Source organism: Myiozetetes cayanensis, unplaced genomic scaffold (genome assembly GCF_022539395.1).
Source record: "Myiozetetes cayanensis isolate MyiCay16 unplaced genomic scaffold, myiCay2020 scf2-11, whole genome shotgun sequence".
Lineage (NCBI taxonomy): Eukaryota > Metazoa > Chordata > Aves > Passeriformes > Tyrannidae > Myiozetetes > Myiozetetes cayanensis.
Genome location: NW_026087411.1, coordinates 61,238,601 through 61,265,680, shown reverse-complemented (window position 1 = coordinate 61,265,680; position 27,080 = coordinate 61,238,601). Strand labels below are relative to the sequence as shown.

Sequence of the window (27,080 nt, the reverse complement as noted above, 5' to 3'; positions counted from 1 at the left end):
ACCTCTAATAACTAATCAGTACTTTATACAACTTTGCTTTGTCACATTCCTGAAATGGAGGCATCAATTACACATTTATTAACTGGATAGAATTTGTCCCCAAGTAGTGGCTTGTTAAGTCCAGAAGACTTTACAAAAGTATGAGCCTGCTTTTTACTATTAAAAAAAAAAACAACAAAAAAACCCCAAAAAAACCCCCACAACAAAACAAAACAAAAACCACAAACAAACAAAAAAAAATTACCACATAAAGGGAAAACAAGCAGATTTAGCCAGACAACTCATCTTTTGGAAGTATTTTGCAGCTCTTGGCAAAGAACCTTTTAAATCTACATCTTATAATCACTAACAAAGCTTTGGCTAAGGACCAAACTATTTCTTCAAGCATGTTTAAAGCCCTTGTGCCTTTATCAACCACCTTTTCAAAGATAATGGTGAGCTGCACCAGTGATGTGAAAAGCGCATGATGGCAGAGTTATTTCCATGACTGCCTGGTGAACACATTAGTGCATAGGCAGTGTCCCCTGACCAAGGAGTTCTGGAAACTGCATAGATGAATACCACCCTGGGGCAAGGCCAGCAGCTAGTCCACTTCCCAGACAGCAAAATTTGGGATTCTCCCTTTTAATATTGCTGCAAATTATATAGAAACTATCAATATGTGGACAGGGAATTGTTTGTTTCTGTAACTGTATCCACCCTGAGACTCAGATTCACCACTTGGTTAGTGTTTGAACTGTGACATGGAGACATCATACATATACAAGTGTCATCAAGATCACAGCAGATATTTCTTATAGGAGAAGTCAGAGTGACTCCAAAGCCTTTTCTCTGGGCCACACCCTTTTTCTGTACAATACCACACTACCTGGCAGCACAAGTTTCATCTGGATCAAGCTGAGTTAGTCCAAATACAGCATGTGATGTTTACACCAGTTTAAGGCATTGTCTTGACTGTACCAAAAAGATTGATACCTGGTCCAGTAAAAAGGGCCTATGCTGTTACCTCTGCTAAATACAAACAGAGCAATGCTTTAAAGAAGCCTGTGAATTAAGAAGCTGAAGTCAGTGCTATGGGCAGGGGAGAGTTTGCCAAGTTTTTTTGGCAAAGCAATTGGAAAGCACCATTGTTAAAGATTTGTTTAAAATCATTCTGTAGCAGATTGCCATGATGTCTGGCACAAGGAGCCCTAAAATCACATGTACTCTCTCTCTTTGCATCTGTCAGCTGAGATGGAGACAGCTGACTGAGAATGTAGATTTTTTATTTCAGTGCTATGATTTGGCTTATGTGTATATTTGCCAGTGTATTAAAACCAAATTCTAGTCCAGTCTTCTGATTCTATTAAAATTTTTTTTCAGTTACGTGTGAAACTAATAGATTGAAAAGTTGTATAGCATCATCTAGTGTTCATTTACAAATTTACAGGAACCTGCAGTTTCACCACCCTTACTTATTCAGATTAGCTGGCACCAGTGTGGACTCCAAAGGAAGATGTAAGGGAAATTCTTTATTTCCAGTTGTCAGTCTGTGGACTCTAATGAAAAAAAGAAAAGGGGAGGGGAGGGGAGGGGAGGGGAGGGAAGGGAAGGAAGGAAGGGAAGGGAAGGGAAGGGAAGGGAAGGGAAGGGAAGGGAAGGGAAGGGAAGGGAAAAAGAAAATAGCTGTGTCATACCCACACTGTTAGCATTCACAGATGTAAAATAAGAATATCAAATATTCTGTTGCAAGTATTTTTGAAAATGAGATTAAGCCAGAGGATTTTGGTGTGTGGTTTTAGTATAAGGATGGTAAAAGCCCAGGTTCACAGCCTGCTGTACGTACTCAGATTTGACAAAATATACTATAATACTTTGCTTTTTAAATACTTGTTCAAAACAGAGAATCAGAACAGGAATACAAATCTTCTGCCTCCAAGGCTAAGCATTTTAAATTAAATTAATTACAAGAAAATGGAATAGAAATCCAGGAAGAAGCCACAGACTTCAGAAATTTGCCTTCTATAAAACTTGGTTACTAACATTCACTGCTCTGGAGGGGTTTTTGTCTTTTGTTTCCTTCTTAAAAGCTTCAGACTTAAAGATTTTAAGATCAGTTGTGCAATACTGTGCTAGTATGTGTAAAATAGCTGGTAGCAAGGTCTATGCTAATGCAAAAAAAAAAAAAAAAAAACAAAAAAACCCCAAAAAAACCCCCACAACAAAACAAAACAAAAACCACAAACAAACAAAAAAAAATTACCACATAAAGGGAAAACAAGCAGATTTAGCCAGACAACTCATCTTTTGGAAGTATTTTGCAGCTCTTGGCAAAGAACCTTTTAAATCTACATCTTATAATCACTAACAAAGCTTTGGCTAAGGACCAAACTATTTCTTCAAGCATGTTTAAAGCCCTTGTGCCTTTATCAACCACCTTTTCAAAGATAATGGTGAGCTGCACCAGTGATGTGAAAAGCACATGATGGCAGAGTTATTTCCATGACTGCCTGGTGAACACATTAGTGCATAGGCAGTGTCCCCTGACCAAGGAGTTCTGGAAACTGCATAGATGAATACCACCCTGGGGCAAGGCCAGCAGCTAGTCCACTTCCCAGACAGCAAAATTTGGGATTCTCCCTTTTAATATTGCTGCAAATTATATAGCAACTATCAATATGTGGACAGGGAATTGTTTGTTTCTGTAACTGTATCCACCCTGAGACTCAGATTCACCACTTGGTTAGTGTTTGAACTGTGACATGGAGACATCATACATATACAAGTGTCATCAAGACCACAGCAGATATTTCTTATAGGAGAAGTCAGAATGACTCCAAAGCCTTTTCTCTGGGCCACACCCTTTTTCTGTACAATACCACACTACCTGGCAGCACAAGTTTCATCTGGATCAAGCTGAGTTAGTCCAAATACAGCATGTGATGTTTACACCAGTTTAAGGCATTGTCTTGACTGTACCAAAAAGATTGATACCTGGTCCAGTAAAAAGGGCCTATGCTGTTACCTCTGCTAAATACAGAGCAATGCTTTAAAGAAGCCTGTGAATTAAGAAGCTGAAGTCAGTGCTATGGGCAGGGGAGAGTTTGCCAAGTTTTTTTGGCAAAGCAATTGGAAAGCACCATTGTTAAAGATTTGTTTAAAATCATTCTGTAGCAGATTACCATGATGTCTGGCACAAGGAGCCCTAAAATCACATGTACTCTCTCTCTTTGCATCTGTCAGCTGAGATGGAGACAGCTGACCGAGAATGTAGATTTTTTATTTCAGTGCTATGATTTGGCTTATGTGTATACTTGCCAGTGTATTAAAACCAAATTCTAGTCCAGTCTTCTGATTCTATTAAATTTTTTTTTCAGTTACGTGTGAAACTGACAGATTGAAAAGTTATATAGCATCATCTAGTGTTCATTTACAAATTTACAGGAACCTGCAGTTTCACCACCCTTACTTATTCAGATTAGCTGGCACCAGTGTGGACTCCAAAGGAAGATGTAAGGGAAATTCTTTATTTCCAGTTGTCAGTCTGTGGACTCTAAGGAAAAAAAGAAAAGGGGAAGGGAGGGGAGGGGAGGGGAGGGAAGGGAAGGAAGGGAAGGGAAGGGAAGGGAAGGGAAGGGAAGGGAAGGGAAGGGAAGGGAAGGGAAGGGAAAAAGAAAATAGCTGTGTCATACCCACACTGTTAGCATTCACAGATGTAAAATAAGAATATCAAATATTCTGTTGCAAGTATTTTTGAAAATGAGATTAAGCCAGAGGATTTTGGTGTGTGGTTTTAGTATAAGGATGGTAAAAGCCCAGGTTCAGAGCCTACCGTGCTTACTCAGATTTGACAAAATAAACTATAATACTTTGCTTTTTAAATACTTGTTCAAAACAGGAATACAAATCTTCTGTCTCCAATGCTAAGCATTTTAAATTAAATTAATTACAAGAAAATGCAATAGAAATCCAGGAGGAAGCCACAGACTTCAGAAATTTGCCTTCTATAAAACTTGGTTACTAACATTCACTGCTCTGGAGGGGTTTTGTCTTTTGTTTCCTTCTTAAAAGCTTCAGACTTAAAGATTTTAAGATCAGTTGTGCATAATTGTATACTGTGTTAGTATGTGTAAAATAGCTGGTAGCAAGGTCTATGCTAATGCAAAAAAAAAAAAAAATTTACCCCGGTCTTTCATTTAAATCAACAAAGACTATGCTTCTGTTCTTGATGAGAATTAAATATGACAATTAGATATGACTTGAGCTGAGTAAGGTCATGTGCCACATTCATTTGAGGAAACGGCTCTTCAGAACAGGCCAGGAATATTTGGGAAACTGGACATTTTTTCCAGAGAAATCAGTGAAACCTCAGAGGTTCTTGTTTGATAGGAATACCTGGGGGCTAAAATGAATTCCTTTCAAACCTATTTAAAGTTAAACATGTGTTTCTCTTGCATCCTTTTGATAATCCAAGCCTTATTTTTTTTTATGACCTGGGACAATGGACTAGAAAGCCCTATCCCACAATAGCTGCCCAGTTGTGTGCTGTAGGGTTTTCATTATAGTCCCAAACTTGGTGAGGTTTGTGGCACTTAGTCGTGTTTATGTTTGCTGTGTAATATCAGGAGGTAGCTGTCAGATACAGGAAATATATTTCACATGAATATTTATGCATTGGACACTTGCATTATGGAATTGATGTTGGTATGTATGGAATCATGTCTCAGAAGCAACGTCCTTAGCAGCATCCAGGTATTGGAGCTTGGGCTGTGTTCTAAAAAGACAGAGTAGTCAAGTGAAAGAAAAACATGAAAAAATGGGCAATGGAAATATTTATCCTGTTTTCCAGAAAAATGTTCTGCTTTATAATTATTTCTTTTTCTATCATGTCTCAACTTTGTGACGTGACATCTCTCCACATAGTATCATTAGGTCTCACTTCAGTGTTAGATTAGTTGTGCAAGTATCTGTGAATACAAAGTCATTTCTCTCTTAATACCCATCTATGCATATGTTTGCTCCTTATGGACCCTTTCTGGGTTTATAGTACCATGATTATGTCTCAAAAATTACTGATTTGGTTTAGGAATTTTATGTTAAATATACATTTTAGTTTAATCAAATAGGTTTGGAATTTGTTTTTAGTGAGCTATTCAAACTTCACTAAACAAGAATGAAATCTGTTTTTCTTGAAAATCACCCTTATTTCCTCTGTCATTGCAAATGAAACCGCAGAACCAAAATACTGTGCTGTATACCAATGCAGAATATCAATTAGAAACAACAAGAGTGTTATTCTTTTCCATGACAGAAGCAAAATTAGGCAATAAATGTGAGGATAATTTATACCACTTGTCTTTTATTTTACTACATCTTCTTCCAGTTTTCTTACATTAAAATTTATTTTTCCTGCTTACACAACGAAGACTAATTTGTTTCTTTGAGAAATATTTTTGTTAGCTCTCCTTTCCTTTCTTGCAAGGAAGCTTCTCCCCTCCCCCTCCCTTTTCTTTTTCAGTCTGAGGAAAATGGCTGCAGCTGGAAGAAGATGGTTCACAGTCTTCTGAAAATTTTCTCTGCAGTCTCTGAGTTTCAAGTTCCTCAAAATATATCCTGATTCTAATTCCTGAATTAATTGTTTACTTCTTCCAAGTGGCAAAAAAAAAGCTGTTTTGGTCCAAGTTTCTAATTGATGCAGTCATTTTGCATACTTCACATCAGTAAATCTGGGCACCAGCATCTAGCTACAGATTTACTGCTTTGGAAATTTGTGCCTTTATTTTAATGAATCTTTGCCATTATGGTGATTTTTTTCTAATTAGTTATTCCCACTTATTCTCATTTTCATCTAATTAAAATGTCATGCTAAAAATATAAGTGAAGATTCAGTTAATTTGTCTTATAAATGGATGCATAATTAATGAAAGACTGAAAAATAAACCCAGCTGACAATGTGATTCTAGTATTTTTTGCTGCAGTTTGCTCACTCCCTAGTGATATACAAAAAAACATCCGGAAGATTTCCTTGACTTTGTACGCAGTCTTAGGGTGGTATTTGAGTAACTACTTCTGAGACAAAATAGACGTATTATATTAAAAATTTACTATCACCTTCCTCCATTAGACATGTGTTTACAACCCTGATGCTCTCAGGAATACATCTGTTTTGGTTTTACCAACTTACAAATCTGTGTTCCAATGAATGGAGGCTTTGTGTGGTCTGCCTCAAAGGAATGAATTCCACCACCACAGGAAAATTAGGTTGATGTCTTTTATAGTAGGTGTTGAAGAGGTGATGCTGGAAGACCACAGATCTGTAGGTGCTAAATACTACAGATGTCTGAGTCTGTGGTCAGCTTAAGCTTCACCTTCTAAGCTGAAGATAAGAAAAAGATGTGAAGGTTATGGTGTCAGCTGAACTACCCTCTAAGGAAAATATACCTCCATAATACCATTATGAAAATGAAAACTATAGGTTAATTCAAATTTTCCTGTTTCAGGTCTGATGAAGGGGTGGGGTTTTTTTGTTGATTGGTTTTGTAACCATCTATCTATCGACCTATCTGCCCGTGCATAAGTCACACTGGTCCTGCAAGCAAGCCTGCTCAGGAATTTGAGTATGGTCTGTGCTCCTCCGGAGCACTCTTATCTGAAAGAGTACACCTGGGACAGCATCAGGTACCCATTACATGTCTTGTGTGTAGCTTGCTCCTAAATCCATATGTTTACCTTGCTGGTAGTCACTCTTCTTTTATTATTATAAATTGGAACTCCGGAAATTTTGGGCTTACACTTGCTTTATAGCCATTTATCCAGCCAGAATTTGACCCAGTCAGCTTCATGGAAAGAATACTGCTTTGTCTGGGAAAGAAAAACTGCATATGGTAAAATCCCACCACAGCTATGAATATGGTATTTCCTAAAATATGAGTGATTGGATTTGATTTGGAACATTATTCATTATTACTGGGGGGAGGTAGAGGTTGGGGTTTTTTTGTTTGGTTTTGGATTTTTGTTTGTTTGGTTGGTTGGTTTTTTGGGTGGCTTTTTTTGGTTTTGAGGTTTTTTTGTGCTGCTACGTATTGCCCCATTCAGTAGTTTGCTTTTGTTAAAAAAAAAAAAAGAAAGAGAGAGAGATAAAGTGAATAAAACATTATTACCATACTTCACCAAATTTTATCAGAACAATTTATAGTCTGGATTGTCAGGATCTGCAGCTCTGCAGCATAGCTTCTTCTTTCTGGTGAAGCAAGATCAGCAGGTAACACAGGAAGGCTTTTGCAGAAGGGAGAACAACACGAGAATGATGTTTTCCAAAGAAGGAGAAATGCTAGGTCCAAGGATGTATGGAGAAGCCAGGATACGATGATGCAGCACCTGCTGCTAGGTCCACTACACACACAATGTAGTCTCCCCTCAGATGCCTGAGGTGTTACCACATGTGTTGCTGCATTAGTGGTAGAGCCCACTCATGGTCATGAGGTTTAGCTGATGACCTTCACCCACAACCACACCAGCAGCAATTTGTAATCCCTTTTACAGCCCTGTTAAGTGGTTTTGCTGGAGGGCACTGAAGCCAGAGAGATCCTCCCTGCCAAATTTCCCTGCCTGTGAAAAGAAAGTCTGTTCAAAACGATAGCTGCAGTCATCAACAACAACAAGTATTAGTGAGCAACCTAAATATATCCATTGTTCTAAGTTTATCCAGTGAAATACATGAAGAATACCTTCAGCTACAGTGTGGTCTTGTTTTCTCTGGAACAGATCACAGTCAAGGAGTACTCACAATTACTGGTGGAAATGTCAGGGCATGAAAAAAGGTGCCAGGTGATAGGGAGGCTCATTCATAGCAATATCCCATCTAAATGAAAACCCATTCTTCTTTTTCTTAGGACAGTTGCCCTAAAATGAAGTGCCCTTCCTTTCAGTGCTATTTCATACGATTGAAGGATAGTGACAGCCCTAGACAATCTAAAGATTTCACACCTGCAAAACTCTGTATCCGTTCTGACTTCACTCCAGAGGGAGTACTGATACCTCTTCCTCATTGGCTTTCCAGTTCCTTCCTCAGAGTATCCCACCAGGACTACGGAACTTAATGTTTTGATAGTCTGGGGATTTAGGGCTGACATTTTTTCATGTAGTCACCTCAACCAATCTAATTGATGCTTATCAGCTTTTCTGCAGTTATCTTGAAGCAAAATCTGTAGCCCACCTGGAAACTGTAGAGTTGTCTCTTGAAACTCGACAACAATTATGTAATTGTTATCAGACCTGAAACTACCATCTATCATAATCTACAATCTCTTCCAGCACAGACTTCTGTTGCAGTGTCTGTGTGGGCACATCCTTACTGAGTAACTGGTAGGGTACTTACTAAGAGAGCTGTGAATAGAACAATGACGCTGACATTACTAATAGCCTTCCTTAATCTTCCACTTGTTTAAAATGCTGACAGCCCTGAAGGGGTGCTATGACTCAACACCCAACACCACCACCACCACTCAAGTCCGGCTGACATCACGTGAACCCCACCCTCCTCTCCCTCAGGACAACAAAACCAACAGGACTGCATACCAAACTCGAAATGCCAGATATTTCTCAAAGGAAAACTGCTATCCCTAAAGACTTGAAGAAACTTCAGTAACATATTTGCCAACACAGATAAATGCAAAATTGGAGTAAGAGCTATAAAATTAATTATAATATTTTTCAGGAAGAAATTGTTATTGTATTATTGAAAAATTATTATTGACTCCTTAAAGATTAATTAGGTTGTTGAACTCCTTTTATTACCATAATAAGCAATAGGCTGAAACTTTTAAAAGTGAAGTAACTCAGCAGAGTTTGTCTAAGTAGATGTACTCAAGTTTTGGTTTTTACCATTTAGCATATAACACAATTTTTCCTATAAAATAGCTCAAAATTGATATAAAGCAAGCATTATGTCATCAATTTCTCTTAATTCTGTATTGTAAGTCTTTTGAGAAAGTATAGTTTTGCATTCAGACTAGTAATTAATATTTTTATGATTTCCCAGACCAGTGTTAATAGGGTTTGTTTTTCAAGTGGTAAAGCAGGAGGACAGTTTTTCATGCACAATAAAGTTCCACACAAACATGGAACCAGTCAATTTACTATATGTAATCTGTCATGAGGATGTAAATATATGGTATCTCTGCAAAAAAAGTGAAGAAGTTTATTCACCTCTCTTTACCTTAATTACCTAAAGCAAAATAACTCATAATACAAATGGCTGGTATCTCTCACTAGCAAATTCAAACTCTCCCCCTTGACTACAGAAAACCAGAAAGAATTTAGGCTTCTCATTTGGACACTTCTTACAGTCATGGTAAAAACAAAAAGCCAGCCTCTCTTACTCCTTCATGTTCCAAAATAAAATTTTTGACCTAGTGCAATTATGAACTTTGTGCCTTTTATTTTATTGAGTCACAGGTTTCCTCCATACATCTTGTGACCTAGTTAATGCCTTTCAGCATCCTTCCTTTTAGATGAGCCTTACTGCCCACTGTCTCAATTAGATCCTTACATATATATGTGTGTGTGTATATATATATATGTGTGTGTGCATGAAATCAACACAGTTCTTGGCATTTATCCTCAGTATTATTTAATAGAATGTCTTACTTCAGTTAAAAAAAAAAATGTACTTATTTCAGAAAAGTAGGTAAACCAATATTGATCTTATTTCATCTAAAAATATTTTTCTCTGTCTAAAGGTAAACTTCTAATTTCTACTCCCTCTACAGTCAGTCAGGAGCAATACTCCCCTCAGTGGTGTGTTTTAAATGAGTTACATTCTGGATATGCCTCATTCTCCAGTTCGGCTATCGAGGGAATCTTCATAGCTAGATTAATGTTTAAATGTCCACAGTGAGGTTAGCTAAATCCCATCTCCCGAAAGTTAATGAAAGAACAACTTGATTATTTGTAAACTCTGCAAGGCAGCGTGATTAGGAAAAGCATTCTGGAATCTATGTTAATCTCTGTTGAACACTGTATTTCAAAAGCCTTTGTTTCTTTCTCAGTAGAGGAGCCAAAAATAATAAATGATCATTGAAAAATCATGCTATTTAGATAGAGACTAGAAAGACTCCTTAATACATAGAAAAAATGGAAAAAAAATTATTTGAACTGATACATTTCTTTTAAATTTACTATGAAAAGTTTGCATTCACTTTTGACTTGTTCCATCCACAGTTTAAGGTACTTTAGGCACACAAAGCCCAACTGAAACTCACAGAATTACTTCAAAGAAAAGGCGCATTTGCTAATTTTCTCATGCAAATAAAAGATTACATAGATAACAAACCATATGTTTGCTGAGTGTTCTTTTGCAACTGTTGCTTATCTGAGAAAAAGCAGCTGAAGATTATATAAAGCCCTAGAATTCCTAGACGTGGGTGAGAGTAAGGCAGCTGGACAGTTTCACTTTTTTTTTGGAGTGTAACTTGGACACCCCTTTTATCAGCGGAGGCTTGGCCTTTTTATTCCCTTGCAGGCTACAAGATCATGGAGATTTAGTAGGAGCTTTTAGGACTTTATAATGATGACCATTTCCACACAAGACAAGCCAGTACTTGCAGACAGGCTGATTTGGCTACTTCCAACACTCTTATGACCTGAAGGCTGCAGGCAGTTGTCCCGAGGCCAAAAGACAAAGATGCCGGTGGCAGTGCCGGCCCTATGTCACTGCTATTCCTTTGTCAGCGCTCTGAGCCCTCCTCAGAACACCTCAGCCCTAGCCCCACCCTGCCTTGTGTGTGTGCGGGGGTGAGCTCTGTGGCATTGCTGTCCCTTTTTTACCCGAAGGAACTAGGCTGGGAAAGGGAAGCTGACAGCTAGTAAGAAACACTGCAACAAAAATTTTGATAATGCATACTCTACAATCAGTATTGTAACACCTCAGCCATATGGAAGGGTGGGTATATGTCATGGGCAGCACAGATTTGGACATCTTCTGATTAGACTGATTCCTCTTAAACATCTGCTGCTGCTTCCTAGATTCCATGGAAAGGACGAAGCATTACTCACTAATTAGTCACCAATCTGGCAACTCCTAGTCAGGGTCACTGGGAAGAGGGAAGGGCGATAACAGAGACTTCTGTGTTTGAGTACCCTTTTTTGCCCAGCCCTCACCTTTCCTGATAAAAGCCCTGCAGTCACAAACACCTGAGTTACAAACCTTCACAATGTGGCCCTGCCTTGGCATACAGGCTCTTCTTATAGTGGCTGTTACCCTGAGTCCTGTGACAGCTGCCTCCTGGAGTGAAAACGACGTCCCTGGAGAAGATGAATATCCCCCTCTGTGGGACCTTGCCCATGAAAACCTGCTGGATTTCCCAGTAAAGGACAACAAAATTGTCATCGATGCTTGGAACTATCAGGAACGACTGGGAGTGTATAAGAGCTTGCTAAATTCTTCAGCCAAATATTTTAGTGGCTTTGGACCCCAAAACACTGGCAACATTCTCTGGGGATTACCACTGCAGCACGGGTGGCAATTTCGTACAGGTATGAGTTATGTCCTTAAACTGCTAGATTAGCAAAATGTTTACTGGATCTGCTTTGAGTCTTCCTTTCCAAAGTTTCTGCCCCAAAAGCCTACTGTAGCCTCAGTCAGTGTAAACTTTGGCATACTGAGCTAAGCTGCCAGTTTGTTCAACAAGAAACGTTGAACGAAGCTAACACCCTTGCCTTGTTGAGCAATAGCTATTAAAATTCCTAATAGGATTTCAGCTAGCTGAACATCTTTGAAAAGGCATTCTGAGTTGCTCCAGTTTATAGTAGATAGATTTCAGGGCCTGCACTATGCAGGGCTGCTCTAATTTGTTAACTAATAGGCTTTTATTTTTTGTTAATGGTTGCTAATATTATGATCTTCTATAGGTGGTTTGAATTTAATTTCTAATACAGATAGTTAAAAGTCCACCTCTCCCTGTGAGAATTTATTTCCATTTGCTTTTTATGATCAGTTTAGAAGAATCCTCATTATTCTAGATATGCTTTTTACAAAAATTAAAGTTTTTTCTGTTTATTGAGGTTGTTTGTTTGTTTGTGGGGGTTGTGAGTTTGTTTTGTTGTTGTTTATTTGGTTTTGTGGTGTTTTCATTTTGTCCAAATTCATAATGGTTTATCCCCTAAAACCTTGTTGTTATCTAAGGCAGTCATGTTTGTTTGCCCTGTCCACGACAGGGAAGCAGACACAGAAAGACATGTGAAAGGACCCTTAAGGCTAAGGCTGTAATATCTTATCAGGGGCTTTTTCAGAGAACACATTCTCTCACAGGCTGCTTCACACACAGCAATCAGTGAAGCTTTCCATTCAAAGCCGGAGTTGAACTTGCCTTGTTCTAGCAACCAGAAAAGAGGGGAAGAGGGGAATAAAAGTCAAGGATGTTTTCACAAACTTGTGTCTGGTGGTAACAAGGCGTAAGCAAATGCATCTACCTGTTTTTTTCTTTATTGGATATAATCTGTAGTGGTGGTTTGGCTGAAGCTGTATGTTTGGAAGAAGCTAGAGGTGCTGCAGCTGGTGGCGAAGGAAGGCTGCCAGCATTTAGTCACAACTAATGGAAAATTAACTTCAAAGTAAAAATTAGGAAAACAAGGTAGTAAGCAAAATCCAAGCAGGAAACTAGGTGGCAAACAGGTAGCAAGAAGAAGAATTTGGTTGGAATTTAGGGAAGCTTTTTCCTCTTTCCCTTTCTTATGTATACAAGAAGAGGAGAGGCTGATGCAGCAGGAGAATTGACCCACTGTGAGGCAAAGATGACTGGATCCAGAAGCTACACTTGAGTGGTGATCTGCTGGAAAGGATCTAGTTATATAGAATGGCCTCATCCACAAAGTGAGGATGTGCCTTGTTGCAGTGAGGATTTCCAAGTAGAGATGAGGGACACAGTAGATGACAGGAAGATTTGCACCTCATTGCATAGATAGATAGATGTACTGTCACCTGCTAGAGAATCATAGGGCTGGTCCTTAGACAAAGAGATATATTTTTGAAATTACATGACCAGAAGGTTAAAAAAAAATACTAAAAGGTTTTACAGTAAAAAAATACGAGAAGTATTGGATAAGAGACAAAGAACAAGATAATTCTGCTACATACAGTATTGAGGTTAGCAAAAGGCTAAATCTAAATGAGATAGGCAGTGGGGATAAACTAGCAAGGAACGGCTGAAGCGTTTGTATGTTGACTTCATAAACTTGGGCATACAAAATAGGATTTGAGTTCAGGGTGCAAGACAACAGATCTTTAAAAATACTACAAAAACTGTTGAATTAACAATTCTGTCTGGTCTTGAAAGTTATATTACTGAGAAAATATTTTTATGGATATAGTTCTATATAAACCATAAAGAGCAAGTGAAGCTGCTACATAGTAAGAGTGGTACAAAGATTTGCAATAATCTACTCATGAACATGCAATGAAATAAGTAATTTGCCTAAATTTACAGTAGAGAAAATTACCTTGAGACAAAACAGATGTTAGGAATGAGATTGTGGAAGCAGAAATTGTCACTTGGGAGATGAAGGTAGACTGAGAGTCCTACATACACAAATAGAGGAAACTACTCCCACTTCACATACAGAAATACAAATTCAAGAGCAAGAACTTTGAGAAAGATTCAGGCAGCACTGTATGTCTGAAGAGCAGGAAACATTGTACCTACATTTAAGAAGAAGGAAAAGTGGGATAAGAACAGAAAAACATTCGTCTTGCATTAGCAGTAGACAAGATATTAGAATAAGTATAGAGGAAAGAATATTTAAAGACATAGAACTAAATAGCAAAAAGGGATAAAGCAGAGCTTACATGAATCAAAGGTAGATTGCATCAGGCTAACTTGATATCTTCTTTCATTATGTGAGTGTTGTTTTATCAAAGTCCAGAAATGCATTTCCTCCCTTTGTAAAAGCAAAGCATAGAATGAAAATTTTTAATGATACTTTACAAGATAAGAATGAAACAGGGAACTGTAAATTTGGTAAAGGAACACCTGAAGGAGAATTTAATGATGAGTGTTGCTAAGAGAATTACACAGCTAAATGGAGGATGTGCTTAGAGTTCTTCATCAGCAAGTAAAGAACAACTGCATTTAGCATTTTCAGTAATAACCTTTCCACAAAAAATAGTGGAGAAATCTTACTGATGAGATAACATACAGCTGGGAGACACTATCAATACAGAGAGACACAGATTAGCTTGGGTAGACCTGAAGACTGAAGTAACAATCATGTTAAGCACAGGAAATAGGAGGGAGCAGAGACAACAGAAATGGAGCATAGACCTGTAAGTGCAGCTAGTAATTTCTAAATATAATTATCATTAATGCTGCCTGGGACTCTTAATTTTCCAAAACAGCAAGGCTTGCAATCTTTCATAAACCTCATGTACAATTCCTTTGCAACATTTTGTCTTCTTTTTCTTCTTATCCTTTATCCTTTCCATTCATCTCCTTTGCATATCAGTGATCTATTGCTGCCTATTTTTGGCACTCTCTGTCTAAACCAAATCTTGAAAAATAGAATCTTTCTGTTAATATTAAAAATTATAATTTTTCATTAAAAAAAAAAAATCCAGTTGAACTGCAGTCCTCATCACTGCAAGTTTGTGCTCTCAGTGCTCTGCTAATGAAAAATATGAGTTTGAGCACTTAACATGCCCCAGAGCACAAGTTCTGTCCAGTCATCTAGGGAGGATTATTAGGATAATTTGAATGCACATTGTTCATGATCATCTCTTCTTCTTGAGCAAAAAGTATCAGAAAATTTGGGTTGGTAATGACGTTTAGTTCTAGTCTGAAAGAAATTTTGCTGTCTTCATTCAGCTGACTTGTCAGAGAGTAAGTGCTCCGCAGGGTGGAGTTTGAGAGCTTCTGGAATAGCTCAAGTCACTGGATTAGACCATGGTAATTTCATGTCATGCAATTCACGCAGACTTCCTGACACACTAGATGACTACTTACCACTTCATGTACATGTACGTTATTCTTGTAATACTTAGGCTGTTTCTTCATGTCACGTGCTTAAAGTAAAATATGCCTCACATGCTGTCATAAATAATTGTGAAATGTCTTGCATGTTTGCTACAGCACAGATGCTTGAAAACCTTCTAATCAGGTACAACAACATTTGCATGCTTAGCTTCACAGTAAGGTCATGTTTGTATGCATGATTTAACTGCAAGAGATTCTGTATGACACAATCCAATTAGGTGAGACAATTATTAGTACATTTAATTTGTGCTATTCTGCTCATTAAGCAGCTCTCCTGCACTAGCAGTCCTACATCTATCGGAAATGAGGCATCAGCTATGCATCTGTTTACATCTCTATGTGAATGTATATTTACAACTGTAAAGATATCACTGTGATGTCCTGAGTTCAAAAATTCATAAATTCAGAGAATACATTTACAGTGAGGGATAAATCAAATTGTAAACCACAATCACAATCAAACTACTATGCACTAAGAAATTCAACTTCTCTAGGAACAGTAGTTTACAAAACAAAGCAACAGTAATTGTTTTGCTTTTCTGAGCAAAATTCTGCATGCTTTACTTCTACTTATTTTTTTCATCTCAGTAGGATTTCTTGTGTGAAAAGTTTGGGAAGTGTTTGTTGTATTATTTCATTTGATTTATTCAGGTAGGTTAGCAGATCCTTCTGGTGAGACTTCCTGTGGTTATGAAGATGGAGACCTCCTGTGCCTATCTGTAAGAAGCTGGTGGTCCTGTAAGTATATGCTATTACACTCTTCTTCTCCAGAATAAGATTAGTGTCCTAGAAGGCCATTTCTAAATCTTTCTTGCCCTTAGAATTCTCTATTAAAATGTAATTTCCATGCTATGTGATACTCCATTGCAAAGTTGCAGTAAGACACCTAAGTGTGAGTAAATAAAAATCAGTTGATTTTGATAACGTATTTGAGGAAGGAGAAAAAAAAACAAACCAAATTTGCAGCCTTAAAAATGTTTACACTGCAAAAATTTATGTAAAAATAAGTGGGAAACACCATGACAGTTACCTATATTTGTAGCTATTTATAGATATTTGCAGTTTTCAATTACTCCAGAGCAGATTTGTTCAGTTTAGATGCTAGCACTTCAAACTAAAAGAACGTGTGTGAGAACATCAAGCAGGAATCTTTGTGGTTCTTGCAATCACCCTTGGTTCTTTTTCCCATAACATTATCTCCCTCCATCACTTCTGTCCCTTGCTCCCTCAGCTTTCTTGCTGTCCTGTCCTAAATCCCCTTTTCCACTAGACCTGCCAGCAGGTTTCAGTGAGCAGCTCTGTCCCTTCCCTGCCACAGGAATTCTTTGTTGCAGACGCCTTTTGAATGAAGCTTCTGGCTGTGAGCCAGCAATTAAATGCATGTGTCTTCAAGTGAACAAAGGCACAAGCATAGAGCAAATTTAAAATGCAAATCTGGAGTAAAACCAAAGCTGAATGTGATACTCACTTCAGCTTCAGTTTCCCATCTCTGTGGTTGGATAGCACTACATGCTATGGGAAGGTGTCCCATGAAGTGACAAGTAACAAGGGTCACTGCATAGCCCTGTGCAAGCAGGGCACCCTCCTGGAATAGAAACTATCACCTTTACCTTCTCAGTGTTTGCATTTCTGCTTTTCACTTACTTCTAAATACTGAATATTTGCTTGATATGAATTTTGTTGCCTCCAAAAATGTATAAACTCAGCCTTGATTTACTCTACTGCAGCAAGAACATGCAAAAAGTCTTTGAGACTGCATGGAAATGTCTCTTACTGTTCTGAGTGTATGAGTGCTTTCAGCTGTCCTTCCAAGCTGCCCTGTCTGGCACAAGTAGTCGTAAGAAGCCAGGAATGAGTTTAAAGAAGAAACTCACATTTAATACACCCCTAAGTGTATGGGAAACTCCCTACTTAAGAACATCAGTCTAAAATTTTTAGCTCACTCTTTTGGAGAGTGATTCAACCAACCTATTCAGGGTCACACGCCAACAGCATTCCCACTCTGTATGTATGACCAGTTTTGTCAAGTATGATATTGCTGCCAGCCACTCCTAGTGCCTTGAAGGAGTCACGCCAAACAGTTTACAGAATAACACACTTTATTAACAAACATACTGATAGTAGAAGACTGTGACAGGTTAAGGTTCAGAGATTGCTGTTGATAGTAACAGACTGCAAAAATGAATTTGAAGCAATATATAGACAAGTTCTAACCATCAGTTAAAGCTAGCTAGAGATAACAATTTCACTTGCATAGAATGAGATTCTTACCCAATAAGCATCCCTATGGGGGAGAAGACAGGTTCAGCCTGTTGACTGATCCCAGAAGTTACGATTGGGTCTTCTATGACCTCCCTCCCTACTTAAGTGATATTTATATTAATTTCTTTGAGGGAAGGGAAAAGCTAAAGTTAACGATTGGTGACATTTCATGTTGAGGTGGAGTTTGAGTGACTTTAGTCATTAGCATACGTAGGATGTCAAAATTAGTATGTGTTTTTGAGCTCATGAAGCAAAGTCCAACTTTCAGTTACCATCTGGATCATTCCTTTGGCTTAGTTCCTGTTAGCTGCATTGTTTTTGATGAAGCATAATCTCAATGCCACTTTGTTGCTCTATCCTTTGTTTCATATTTGTCACTCACACTTTTTCTCATCTCATTCTTAGAGAAATACACCAAGCTCCCTCGCTGAACTTTGTTGTGTGGTCTTCTCCCCAGAAGGTGGAATGATGGTTTCCCATTAGTAGGACAGGGATACATAGTAGGTGATCAGGTTTTGATAATTTTGGTCCTCACTGCTCTGATTGTATAAAACATAACAGGGCAACCCATGCCCTGGAGACCAAAGTATGACTTCTCAGCACAGCAGCTCAGAGGCACCCACACAAAAGAGAGAATAACTGATTCCCAGGCTTTCTTCACTGAAAGTTATTAAACTTTGTTTCTACAAAGGGGACACAATTAAGAGGAGCACTTAAAATTCCCCATTCAAATGTGGAATATCAAACAGCCCTATGGGCACTCTCATTGCAGATACGATTTGGCAAAGGTGAGAAATGAGCCTGAGTTTCCTACATGCTGGATCTGACTGCTCCAAATTATGGATCAGACCAAAGGCAGCCATCACCCTAATATAAATCTGGCAAATAAAGTGAGGTAGTTTTCAAGCAGTTTTCAGTGCGTGAAATATTTTTTAAAAGCCAAATTATTATTTTCCAGTAAAATATTGCTAGTATTTGCCTTTTCATTTCTTATAGGTCTAGGATGCAAAGATGAGGATTTTTTAATGAAAACAATACTTGTGGAGTACCCTTTAGTCTTTCTGTACTTAATTTGCAATTAATATTTGAGAGGCTTTTCTTGTCCTGTCTGTGACAGCCAACAAAGATCTAACTTTTTTTTCAGTAGTGTTTTCCTTTCCGGCAAAGTAAAGCCCACTGTAAGCTCACGCAAGGCTCTTAAAGCACAATATATAAATGAACATTATAAATCATATCTAAATTAATACAGACAACATCATTAGTGCATTTCAATAAATGCGTCCCACTGCCGAACACAGTTGTTTCAGCAGCAATTTGGAACGGTTGAATTTGGTCTGAGAGAGAGTTCACTTTTCTGTGCGGTAATTTTTCGTTTGCTTGTGATTAACACTTCCTCCTTTTTAAATGTTGTTACAGGTATGAATTACTACCTGTCTGTCATACCGTTTCTGGGGGCAGTGGAGGCTGGCCTCTTTGGGCAGCTGCCGTTCGAGGTAGAAATATTGCCACCAGAGGAGCAAAAAGATGATTTCTGTTACAGCGTTGCAGACTGCTGGTCTCGCATGCCCAAGCTCATGGATGACTGGAAGGCCTTTTTTGAAGTAAATAATGTTACCTTCCCCCGCCCCCCCTCAAGTTTTTACCTTTAAAAACTATTGTTACTGTCACTTGTAAGACTCAGAGAGCTTAGTTTGCTTTCGATAACAGCTTCATGTAAAAGCAACAAGCAGGAAAAATGAAAAGCATAATATTAAGTGAGTCACAGGCAAGAAGGCCAGGATTTTTACTAGTTCTGGATTTTTCTTTTCTTCCTTTAAGATAATTTCTGTAATTTGTCCTCTGTCCCAATACACTGCTTTATTTACAATTATATTTGTATTCTTCCAATACTACTTACATTAGTAATGCAAAATAAGCATGTGAGATGGAACACTGCCCTTAAGAAATGGCCTTTGGTTGGTTTTATAGGGTTCATTTATTCCTTTAGACATCTAAAAACCTGAAAATGTGAAACTTCATTCAGAAGGACATTTATTTATGCAAGTAGATATTATCTTTCCTCCACATTCAGCTGTTCCCTAATACCAAAGATGACAATATTTCTTATTTCATAGATTTAATAACTAGTTTTTATAGATAGACTACTATAGTCAATATTATTGTTGTAGTCAAATAATTTATAATGATCTGAAAGCTTAAATTATAAGTTCCTCTTGGCACCTCTGAGTGAAGGTAGAGGGTTTGAGAGATTTTGAAAAGTTTTGAAAGACTGGATTTGTCTTTATAAGATCACTTTTCCTATGCAGCATGTTTCAGAAGTTATTATAAAATATCAGCTCCTCAAATAACCATAATGATAACAACTAAGGATAATTTTCTTGTTTTCTGAAAATCTCCAGCAAGTTGTGGCCAAAAGGATATAGACAAGTTTTTAAGGAATCCAATATTTCAGTGCAGCAGCTTCCATGGAACTTGGATTCAAAAAGACAGAATACCTAAATTGTGTAGATTAAACCCTTGCTCTGTTGATGTCAAAGAACAGCAGCTCCAGTTAACTCCAGCGTGGATACGTATTCATTTTAAAAATTCATATTAATCATCTTTTTGTCCCTATGTCAGACACTTTATTTACATACAAAGCAGCACATTCTAACTACTGAAAAGTAATTTTCCTTAGCTTGCAAACTCCTTATTTTGTAAAGTATGTGCATAAATAAATAAAAAATTTAATTGGGTTTCAATCTCCCTTCTCATTTTCTCTGCCTTTTTCCTCCCTATTGCTGCAGTATCTGCTATCTACAGAACACAAAGCTGTGAGCCCTGCAACCTTCTCCTCCTTAAAACTGGACGATGCCCTTGGTCTTATGTGGAAGGCACATGTTACCTCGATTTTTTATGCACTCCCCAGGTTCCAGGACAGGTAAGGGGATGAAAGAGGTGGCCAAGGAGGACATTCCCACCTCCATGCCTTTTCGGAAGGGTATTATCCTAACAAATTCTGTATGAGCTTTCTTACTTTAGGCATCTACTCTTTAGGCTCTGTTTTTCTTTCCACTCTCTCAGAGCATGGGATGACCAATGAGACATGGCTGCCCAGAGTGTGATGGGCAAGCTGGCTATGCCCTTAAAATGAGATGCTGATTCCCTGCTGGGAGCCAGGGCCTGATTCAGGAGCTGTTTTGAGTCTGGGCAGAGGCAGTAATACCAGGAGAAATTAGGTGTAAAATGCTGAAGCAGGCTTTAGGTCACTGTGGCACTGAGACCATTCAGGATTTTATACTGAACAAAAACATTTGGGATAAATGATCACCTAATGTGTTCTACAGGAGATTTCAATTATTTGTTACATTTTTTATCTTCATCTCTTTCAGCTTAAAATATCTCTCTGATCCAGAAGCAAATTTTGCTGAAGACTGGGCTAATGCTGTAGATTTCCTTGGGGCCACATACTTCCACACAGATTTACCAACCGTAAACAAATTCCAGGCTTTCCTGCCGCCGAGGATCCTTGTTGAAGGGGATGTTCTCCCATCCATTAGCGACTTCAGTCCACAGCAAAATGAAGTTCTGGTTTCAATGGAAGCTCTTCACAAAGCAAATAAATTAACAGGTATGAGACTGACCTACAAATGCCTGTAGTGTATAGATATTTAATATCTTGTTCTCTCTGCATACCTTTCTCCATATGAATGCAATGAATTTTTTATATCAAGTACTATAAACACTTCTTAGCGACTAACACTAAAACAGTTAAAAATACAGCCATAAGCAAACAACACACCAGAGAGCAACAGCAGCAATGAGATAACACTGACAATATGTGGGATTTCAGTGAGACAAATGCATTTTTGAAGCAGATGATCTTACTTTTTTCCTCCCCAGTTTTCATAGGAATTTTAAAAACACAGGCACTAATTCATGTTTCACCAGTTGAATCTGGAAACATTAAAGCTGTAAATGAAGTTATTAGATCAGTTGAACAACAACAACAAAAAGTAAACGATCATGAGCAAGAGTATGTGTGTTCATAAGTGTTCTGTTTTTCGTTTTTGATTTAACAGAGGATGTCATTTGTCCCAGCAAAACTGTATCTTTAGACAATGCTGGCTTCATCATCTTCACAAAAATAAGTCACGCATCACCATCCAGTGGTGCGACATAGAATTACACTCTTCTGAGGATTCAGTTCATGCACAGATACCACTGGGTTGGCTATTTTTTTTTTTTTGACCTTTATAAAGCAAAGTTATTTTGAGTCTTTAAATGGAAATGGAACAAAAAAAATATACTGAAAAAATTAGTATGCCTAGTTATGGCATTTGTGATTCTCCTCTGCCCACACATTTCAGTGAAAATTCTCTCACCAGTTGCATTTGCAGCTAAAAAAGATGTGAAATGAAGTTCTTGAGTGTTACAAAAGAGCATCCTCCCATCACAGAGTGTTTCCCTCACACCTTCCATATAACACTCTTCCTTAGAATCTGAATAAAGGTCTTTACAGCTCTATTCCCTGCCTGCTAGTTTATGCCACAGTTCAGGGTTTCTTGACCTACCTCCAGGGGCAAAAAGGGGCAAAGCAAGGAAAAGAATGACCAGCAGGACGGCAGGGAGGGAGAAGAGCACCAGGGCAACACAGCAGGTGAGGACAACAATGCAGGGAGAGTGGAAAGGAGGTGATCAGGGCTGAACGTGGTAGATGGAAAGAAAGAGAGAGAAGAAGTTTCATGCAGGTGCAGCCAAAATAAAGTTCATAGCTGAAATCCTGAAATTGATTTGCAGAGAAAAGACTTCCCTGACTGCTCTAAGGGATGAGCTTTGAATTCAGCTGAGAATTAAAGGCCAGCTAAGTCAGTCTGGTGACTGATTTACAGATGAGAAAAAGAAGCTTTAAAATATATTTTGTCTGGATCCACAGCCTCAGCAGGAACCTGAAAGACCTTACCTTATTGCTAAAAAACTCAAGTGACAAAATGTGACGTACTGTTTTTGCAGAGTCAGATTCCTCAAACTTTTGAATACATCCTGTGAGATATAGAGTTCTCTTCTGGTACTGCAAACTTCAACAGGAGATAGAGGGATAGACTAGAGCAGATAATACTTCCTAGGATGGGACTTTGCCCAGCCGAGACTGAGACTTCATTTCTTGATTCAGACTTTGATTGCTCTTTATTTTCTTCTGGTTGCCTCTGCTAGCCCAGCAGGAACTCTACTGAGAGTACTGCTGTGCTACCTCTAAAGCTGCTCAATCCATGGACAGTCAGAAGCTTTACTTTTTATTCTCTGCCCCTCACTGATACCCAAAGGTAGAGCAGTACATGCCATGTTATTCAAAACCTTTCCTGCTGTCTTCATCTTTTCTGCAGTCCTCCTGTGGTCCTCCTAGGCAAGAGGACTGTTTGCTCCTTCTCCTCTTAACTCATTCCCCCAGTATAATTCTTCAACATAGCCAGTTTTATACAAAAGCATGTTTTGCAGGAGAATAAACTCTTCTTGGCTTTCTAGCAGATTTTTTACCCTCAAATTTCCTCTGTGGACCCTTTATCCACTATAAAGATCAGCACTGACTGTAGTGAGGAGCAAACAATGACTATCCTGCAAACTGGTGATAATGCTAGGCTGGGCTGGCCAGGCACACTTCCTAGAGGGCCACGGCTTATTGCCTGGGGATTATTTTCTTCATTAGCTTGAGGCCTCAGCCGGCAGAAAATGCAAATTCTTTGTTATAGAGTGAAAACAAAGGCAGGTCTGGTTATAACTACCAGACTACTACTTCATAAACCATGAAGGTATGTGCAAGTGCAGACCAAGACCTTAACATGAGTCCTCAATCATCTTGACTTGCAACACTGGTGATAAGGGAACAAGCCCAGTTGTCTGTCAGTACAAAGGATCCTGAGCTGAATGAATGGCCTGTGTCTCCCTACACATTTGTAGGCAATTATTACCCCATCGAGCCCCTGGTGGTCTAGTGGTAAAGGCGCCGCGCTATCACCGCGGAGACCCGGGTTCGATTCCCGGTCAGGGCCACTCCCGGGCAGGTGGGGCTCGTTAGCCCTTAAAGGCAACCCACCTACGTCCTAAGGACCTCGCTGCCACCGTCCAAGCTCGCTTGGCCCCGGCAGATGAACCTTAGGATTAAAGGGTGGGCTCAGTTCCGCGCACACTGTGTCTCACCTAAAAAATCCAATGCGCAGGCTGGAAGGTGGAAAGGACCTTCCCCGGATCTTCGCTCACGAAGACTGACCATTATTATTACCCCATCAGCAAGCTCCAGCTTTGTCTACATTTCACTGTCCACAGGAGAGCAGCGAGTGCAGACAGTGTATTTCATCCCTTGCATGCTGCAAGCTGCATGTGCTCCATGCTAATTTGACAATGTCATGTTGTGTTTCTTTCCAAGGAGGATTGCTGCTGAAGCTCTGGCAAAAGGCTATGTCTACCGAAGCAGGAAGAAAAATCGGCCGAAAACTGATTGAAAGCTTGATTTCGAGCTAGAGGCTTGACCTAGTGGGAATTTGGAATGATTTGGAAGGAGCTGATTTGACAGCGTCCAGTTTCTTGAGAAAGAGCAGTTCCAACACTGTTTGATTTAATCTTTCAGCAGACATGTGTCTGGTAATCTGACTTTGGTAATTTCTTACATCAGGATTTCCTGAGAAACCATGTGTGCATCTCTCTCTCATATTGAAACGATAATTTTATCCTTAATTTTTCTAATTATCTCATTTGTTTAACTCAATTCCTTATAAATAAAAGGCCTCACAGTAAATATAACTTTACTACTTTTTTGGCTTTATAAATAATGTATCATTATTGGAGACAAAATTAAATACAGGCAAATTATATTCTGTTTCAGACTGGTTTTTTTTCTCCTGTAGATAGGGATTCCATTAGATAGGGAATTACTCAGGTCCTTGATGGTAAGAGATGATCATCAGAATCTTTTCTTTGAAGTTCTGATTAAAAACCAATGTCTTGACTGTTTCCCACCAAAGCTATTATTTTGCAGACCAGCTGCAATCAAATTTGAAGCTTTCAGGCTTTTCAGGTTAAATACTAGAGGACAGATGGATTCCCTCGGTATGCCGCTTTGCAACAAGTAAATGCCTCATGTGGTAGTGCAGAGCCAGTCCAAAGAAGGCCTGAAGCAAATTACCTCATTCTGTAGCTGCTTTTACATGACAACAGAGATTTCTGTTTTTTGATTCATTACACTGCAAGAAAACTTTGATCTAGATATTGATTTATGTGATTTCGTATCCTGTATAACCACAGGTTGCTTTTCCAACCCCCATGTCAAATCCTTGTGTTGCAGCGTGTCATATGTTAGATTTGATTACTGAGGAAGAGATGTATTTACAATGTTTGGAATCCCAGTGCCTGGCACACTCAGACCCAAGTGCTGATCCCAATCTTCATGGTGGTAACACATATTGGGAATCAATTATAACTTGGCAACAGAGGTAGTGGGGAGGTGGGACAGGGGTTGAAGTTTCTTGGGAAATCTGCTGGCTTTGATCTTCCATCTTTATGAAAACTCCCTATGGAGAGCAGGCATAGCTGGAGCTCCCTTTCCATGGTGAAGTGCAGGGCTACTGCCCGCTATATCCTATCAGGTTATAGCCTGCACTACAGTGTATTCAAAGATAACATAAGTCTTAGACTCGTAAGTCAAAATCAGGAAAAGCAAATTTCTTCTGACACCATTTTAGGTCTGCCTCATAGTTTTGGTTGCACCTAGTACCTCGGTAACCCATTCCCACAGCCCTCAATCAGAAAAAGAAAAGCATGTGCCACTTGCTCTTCTGCTGGAGCACAGAATTTCATTGTATTGCACTCACACACCATGTTTCATTTGTAGCCATTGTAGAGATGGCCTTTCTGACACTTGAGTAACAGTCCAGGATTTTCCATGGACACTAGAGGTGACATTTGAACTTTTCCTCCATCAGCAGAGTGACTGAAAGAAGCTCTCCCAGCCTTGCTGGCCACTGAGCAAAGACCCTTCCAGCAAGGACCCTCTGAGGCTGCCCTTAGGAGCCCACCCTCCCAGCAGGTTGACCCTGTGGTTAGAGAGCAGCCCCCTCTGCATGCCTGCCAGACACAAGCCCTCACTCTCTGTACTGCTGGTCCAGCTTTAGGCATCAGGAGAAACATCAGCTTGTCAGGAGGCTCCATGCTGCCTGAATTATTAGCCATATGCCAAGGAAATGAAAAGTGTCCGTGCTCATGGCAATGGTGTTGGAATTAGATGACCTTTAAGGTTCCTTCCAATCCAAACCTTTCTATGATTCTATGAAAAGGCTATTATTTTTGTCTTTTCATTCCACTTTCCCAGTTTGACTGGTCCTTTCTGCCCAAACTTACATGATATTTGCACTGTAAATTAAGAAACGATTATCAACACATTGAGCAGTTAAACGCTATTCTGTCCTTTAATGTCCCAGGACAAAGATTTTAATTATTCATTGTCACTTAATGGATAAACTCTTAATGTACCATCATTAGCTAACAATTTTCAAAGGAAATACATTAATGAAGTCTAAGAAAATGTGGGAGTTTTTACCTTAATTACCTGGTTCATAGATCAGAGTAATTAGATTCCAACAGACTTTAGGTATAATCTAAAAGTAATCACCACAGCTGCCAGCTGCTAAAATATTAAGCTAGTTGTGCTCCAGAAAACTTTGAAAAAGATTTTTGACCTTTTCTGTGGTTAACTTAGATCTAACCTAAGGCTCTTTTTGAGAAAACAAAAAAAGCCATTAATACAGACTTACAGACTGCACTTGAGGGAGTATTTTTAAAGCACATTTTAAAAAAGCAAATAACTCCTTACCTGAATTTATGGCAACATTAGGAAATATTTCAGATTTTTGAAAAAGAGTAATCTTTCTAATATAGCATCAAACACTTATATTTTATACACTTTGTCCTAATCCAAGAAGACAACTAGTTAGGTAAAGACTTTAAATATTGGCCAATGATTGCACTTTGGATGTTGAGGCATGTATAAAAGTTATATAAAATATGGTATGGGAGATTCTTACAAGTAGAGCAGCGCCTGTTACCTTGAAACGGAATAGATGCATTCTTGTAAGAAAACATTTGAGTACCAGAAACTAAACAGAAAAGTATGAAGAGAAAGCCTTAGACGTGTCCTTGGAGAGGAATGGGAAAGAACTGGAGAAGTCTGCTTGCTAGTTAGAGCTAGCAAAAGCTGATAGCCACCAAAGCAGGGGTTTGCCCAGCAAGAATGACTCACAAAGCCTATGGGTTTTTCTTATCCAGCATTAGTCTGGGGTTTGCAGCTCTGCTCTCACACCTTTTACACATGTAATCTCTTTACTGAGGAATGCCTGGCATTATGCAGGACTAGTTTCTGTTTGACAGAGGTACTGTTAGAAGAAAGCACAGCCACAGACGGCTGCATCTCCAGAAAACCAGGGAGATAAACTTCTGTATGTGCCTACAAATAGCAAGTGTAAGAGGACTGAAACAAACATCTGGGAGTGAAAAAGGGAGGTTTAGAAATGAAGTGTGATAAAGGAAGTGATAAAGGAAGAACTGGGGAGAACAAAAGCCCATCCAGAAAAGAGCCTGTCCATCCTCAAAACTTGGACAGTAGTGCTGAACACTGTGCAGTGCTCCACCCCACCCCAGCTCTGTGGGGCTGATGGGGAACCACGACCTTTGCTTCCTCAGTCTACTTGCACTCAAGGTCACCCAGGCTCATTTTAGGCAGATCAGCTCCTTATGTCTGAGAGCTGCACAGTTTTTAATGCCTTTCCTACAGGAATGATCACATTTCCA

General features: G+C 38.9%; 1 protein-coding gene across 1 annotated transcript; it reads left to right on the top strand.

Annotated features, from left to right (window-relative positions):
• The first annotated feature begins 11,192 nt into the window (after nt 1–11,192).
• On the top strand, nt 11,193–24,031 carry CUNH6orf58 (chromosome unknown C6orf58 homolog). The gene is made up of 6 exons (XM_050315980.1): nt 11,193–11,514; nt 15,657–15,743; nt 18,684–18,868; nt 20,054–20,187; nt 20,639–20,877; nt 23,668–24,031. The coding sequence occupies exons 1-6, from the start codon at nt 11,193–11,195 to the stop codon at nt 23,760–23,762; spliced, it is 1,062 nt and encodes a 353-aa protein (XP_050171937.1). The 3' UTR covers nt 23,763–24,031.
• Nucleotides 24,032–27,080: the final 3,049 nt, after the last annotated feature.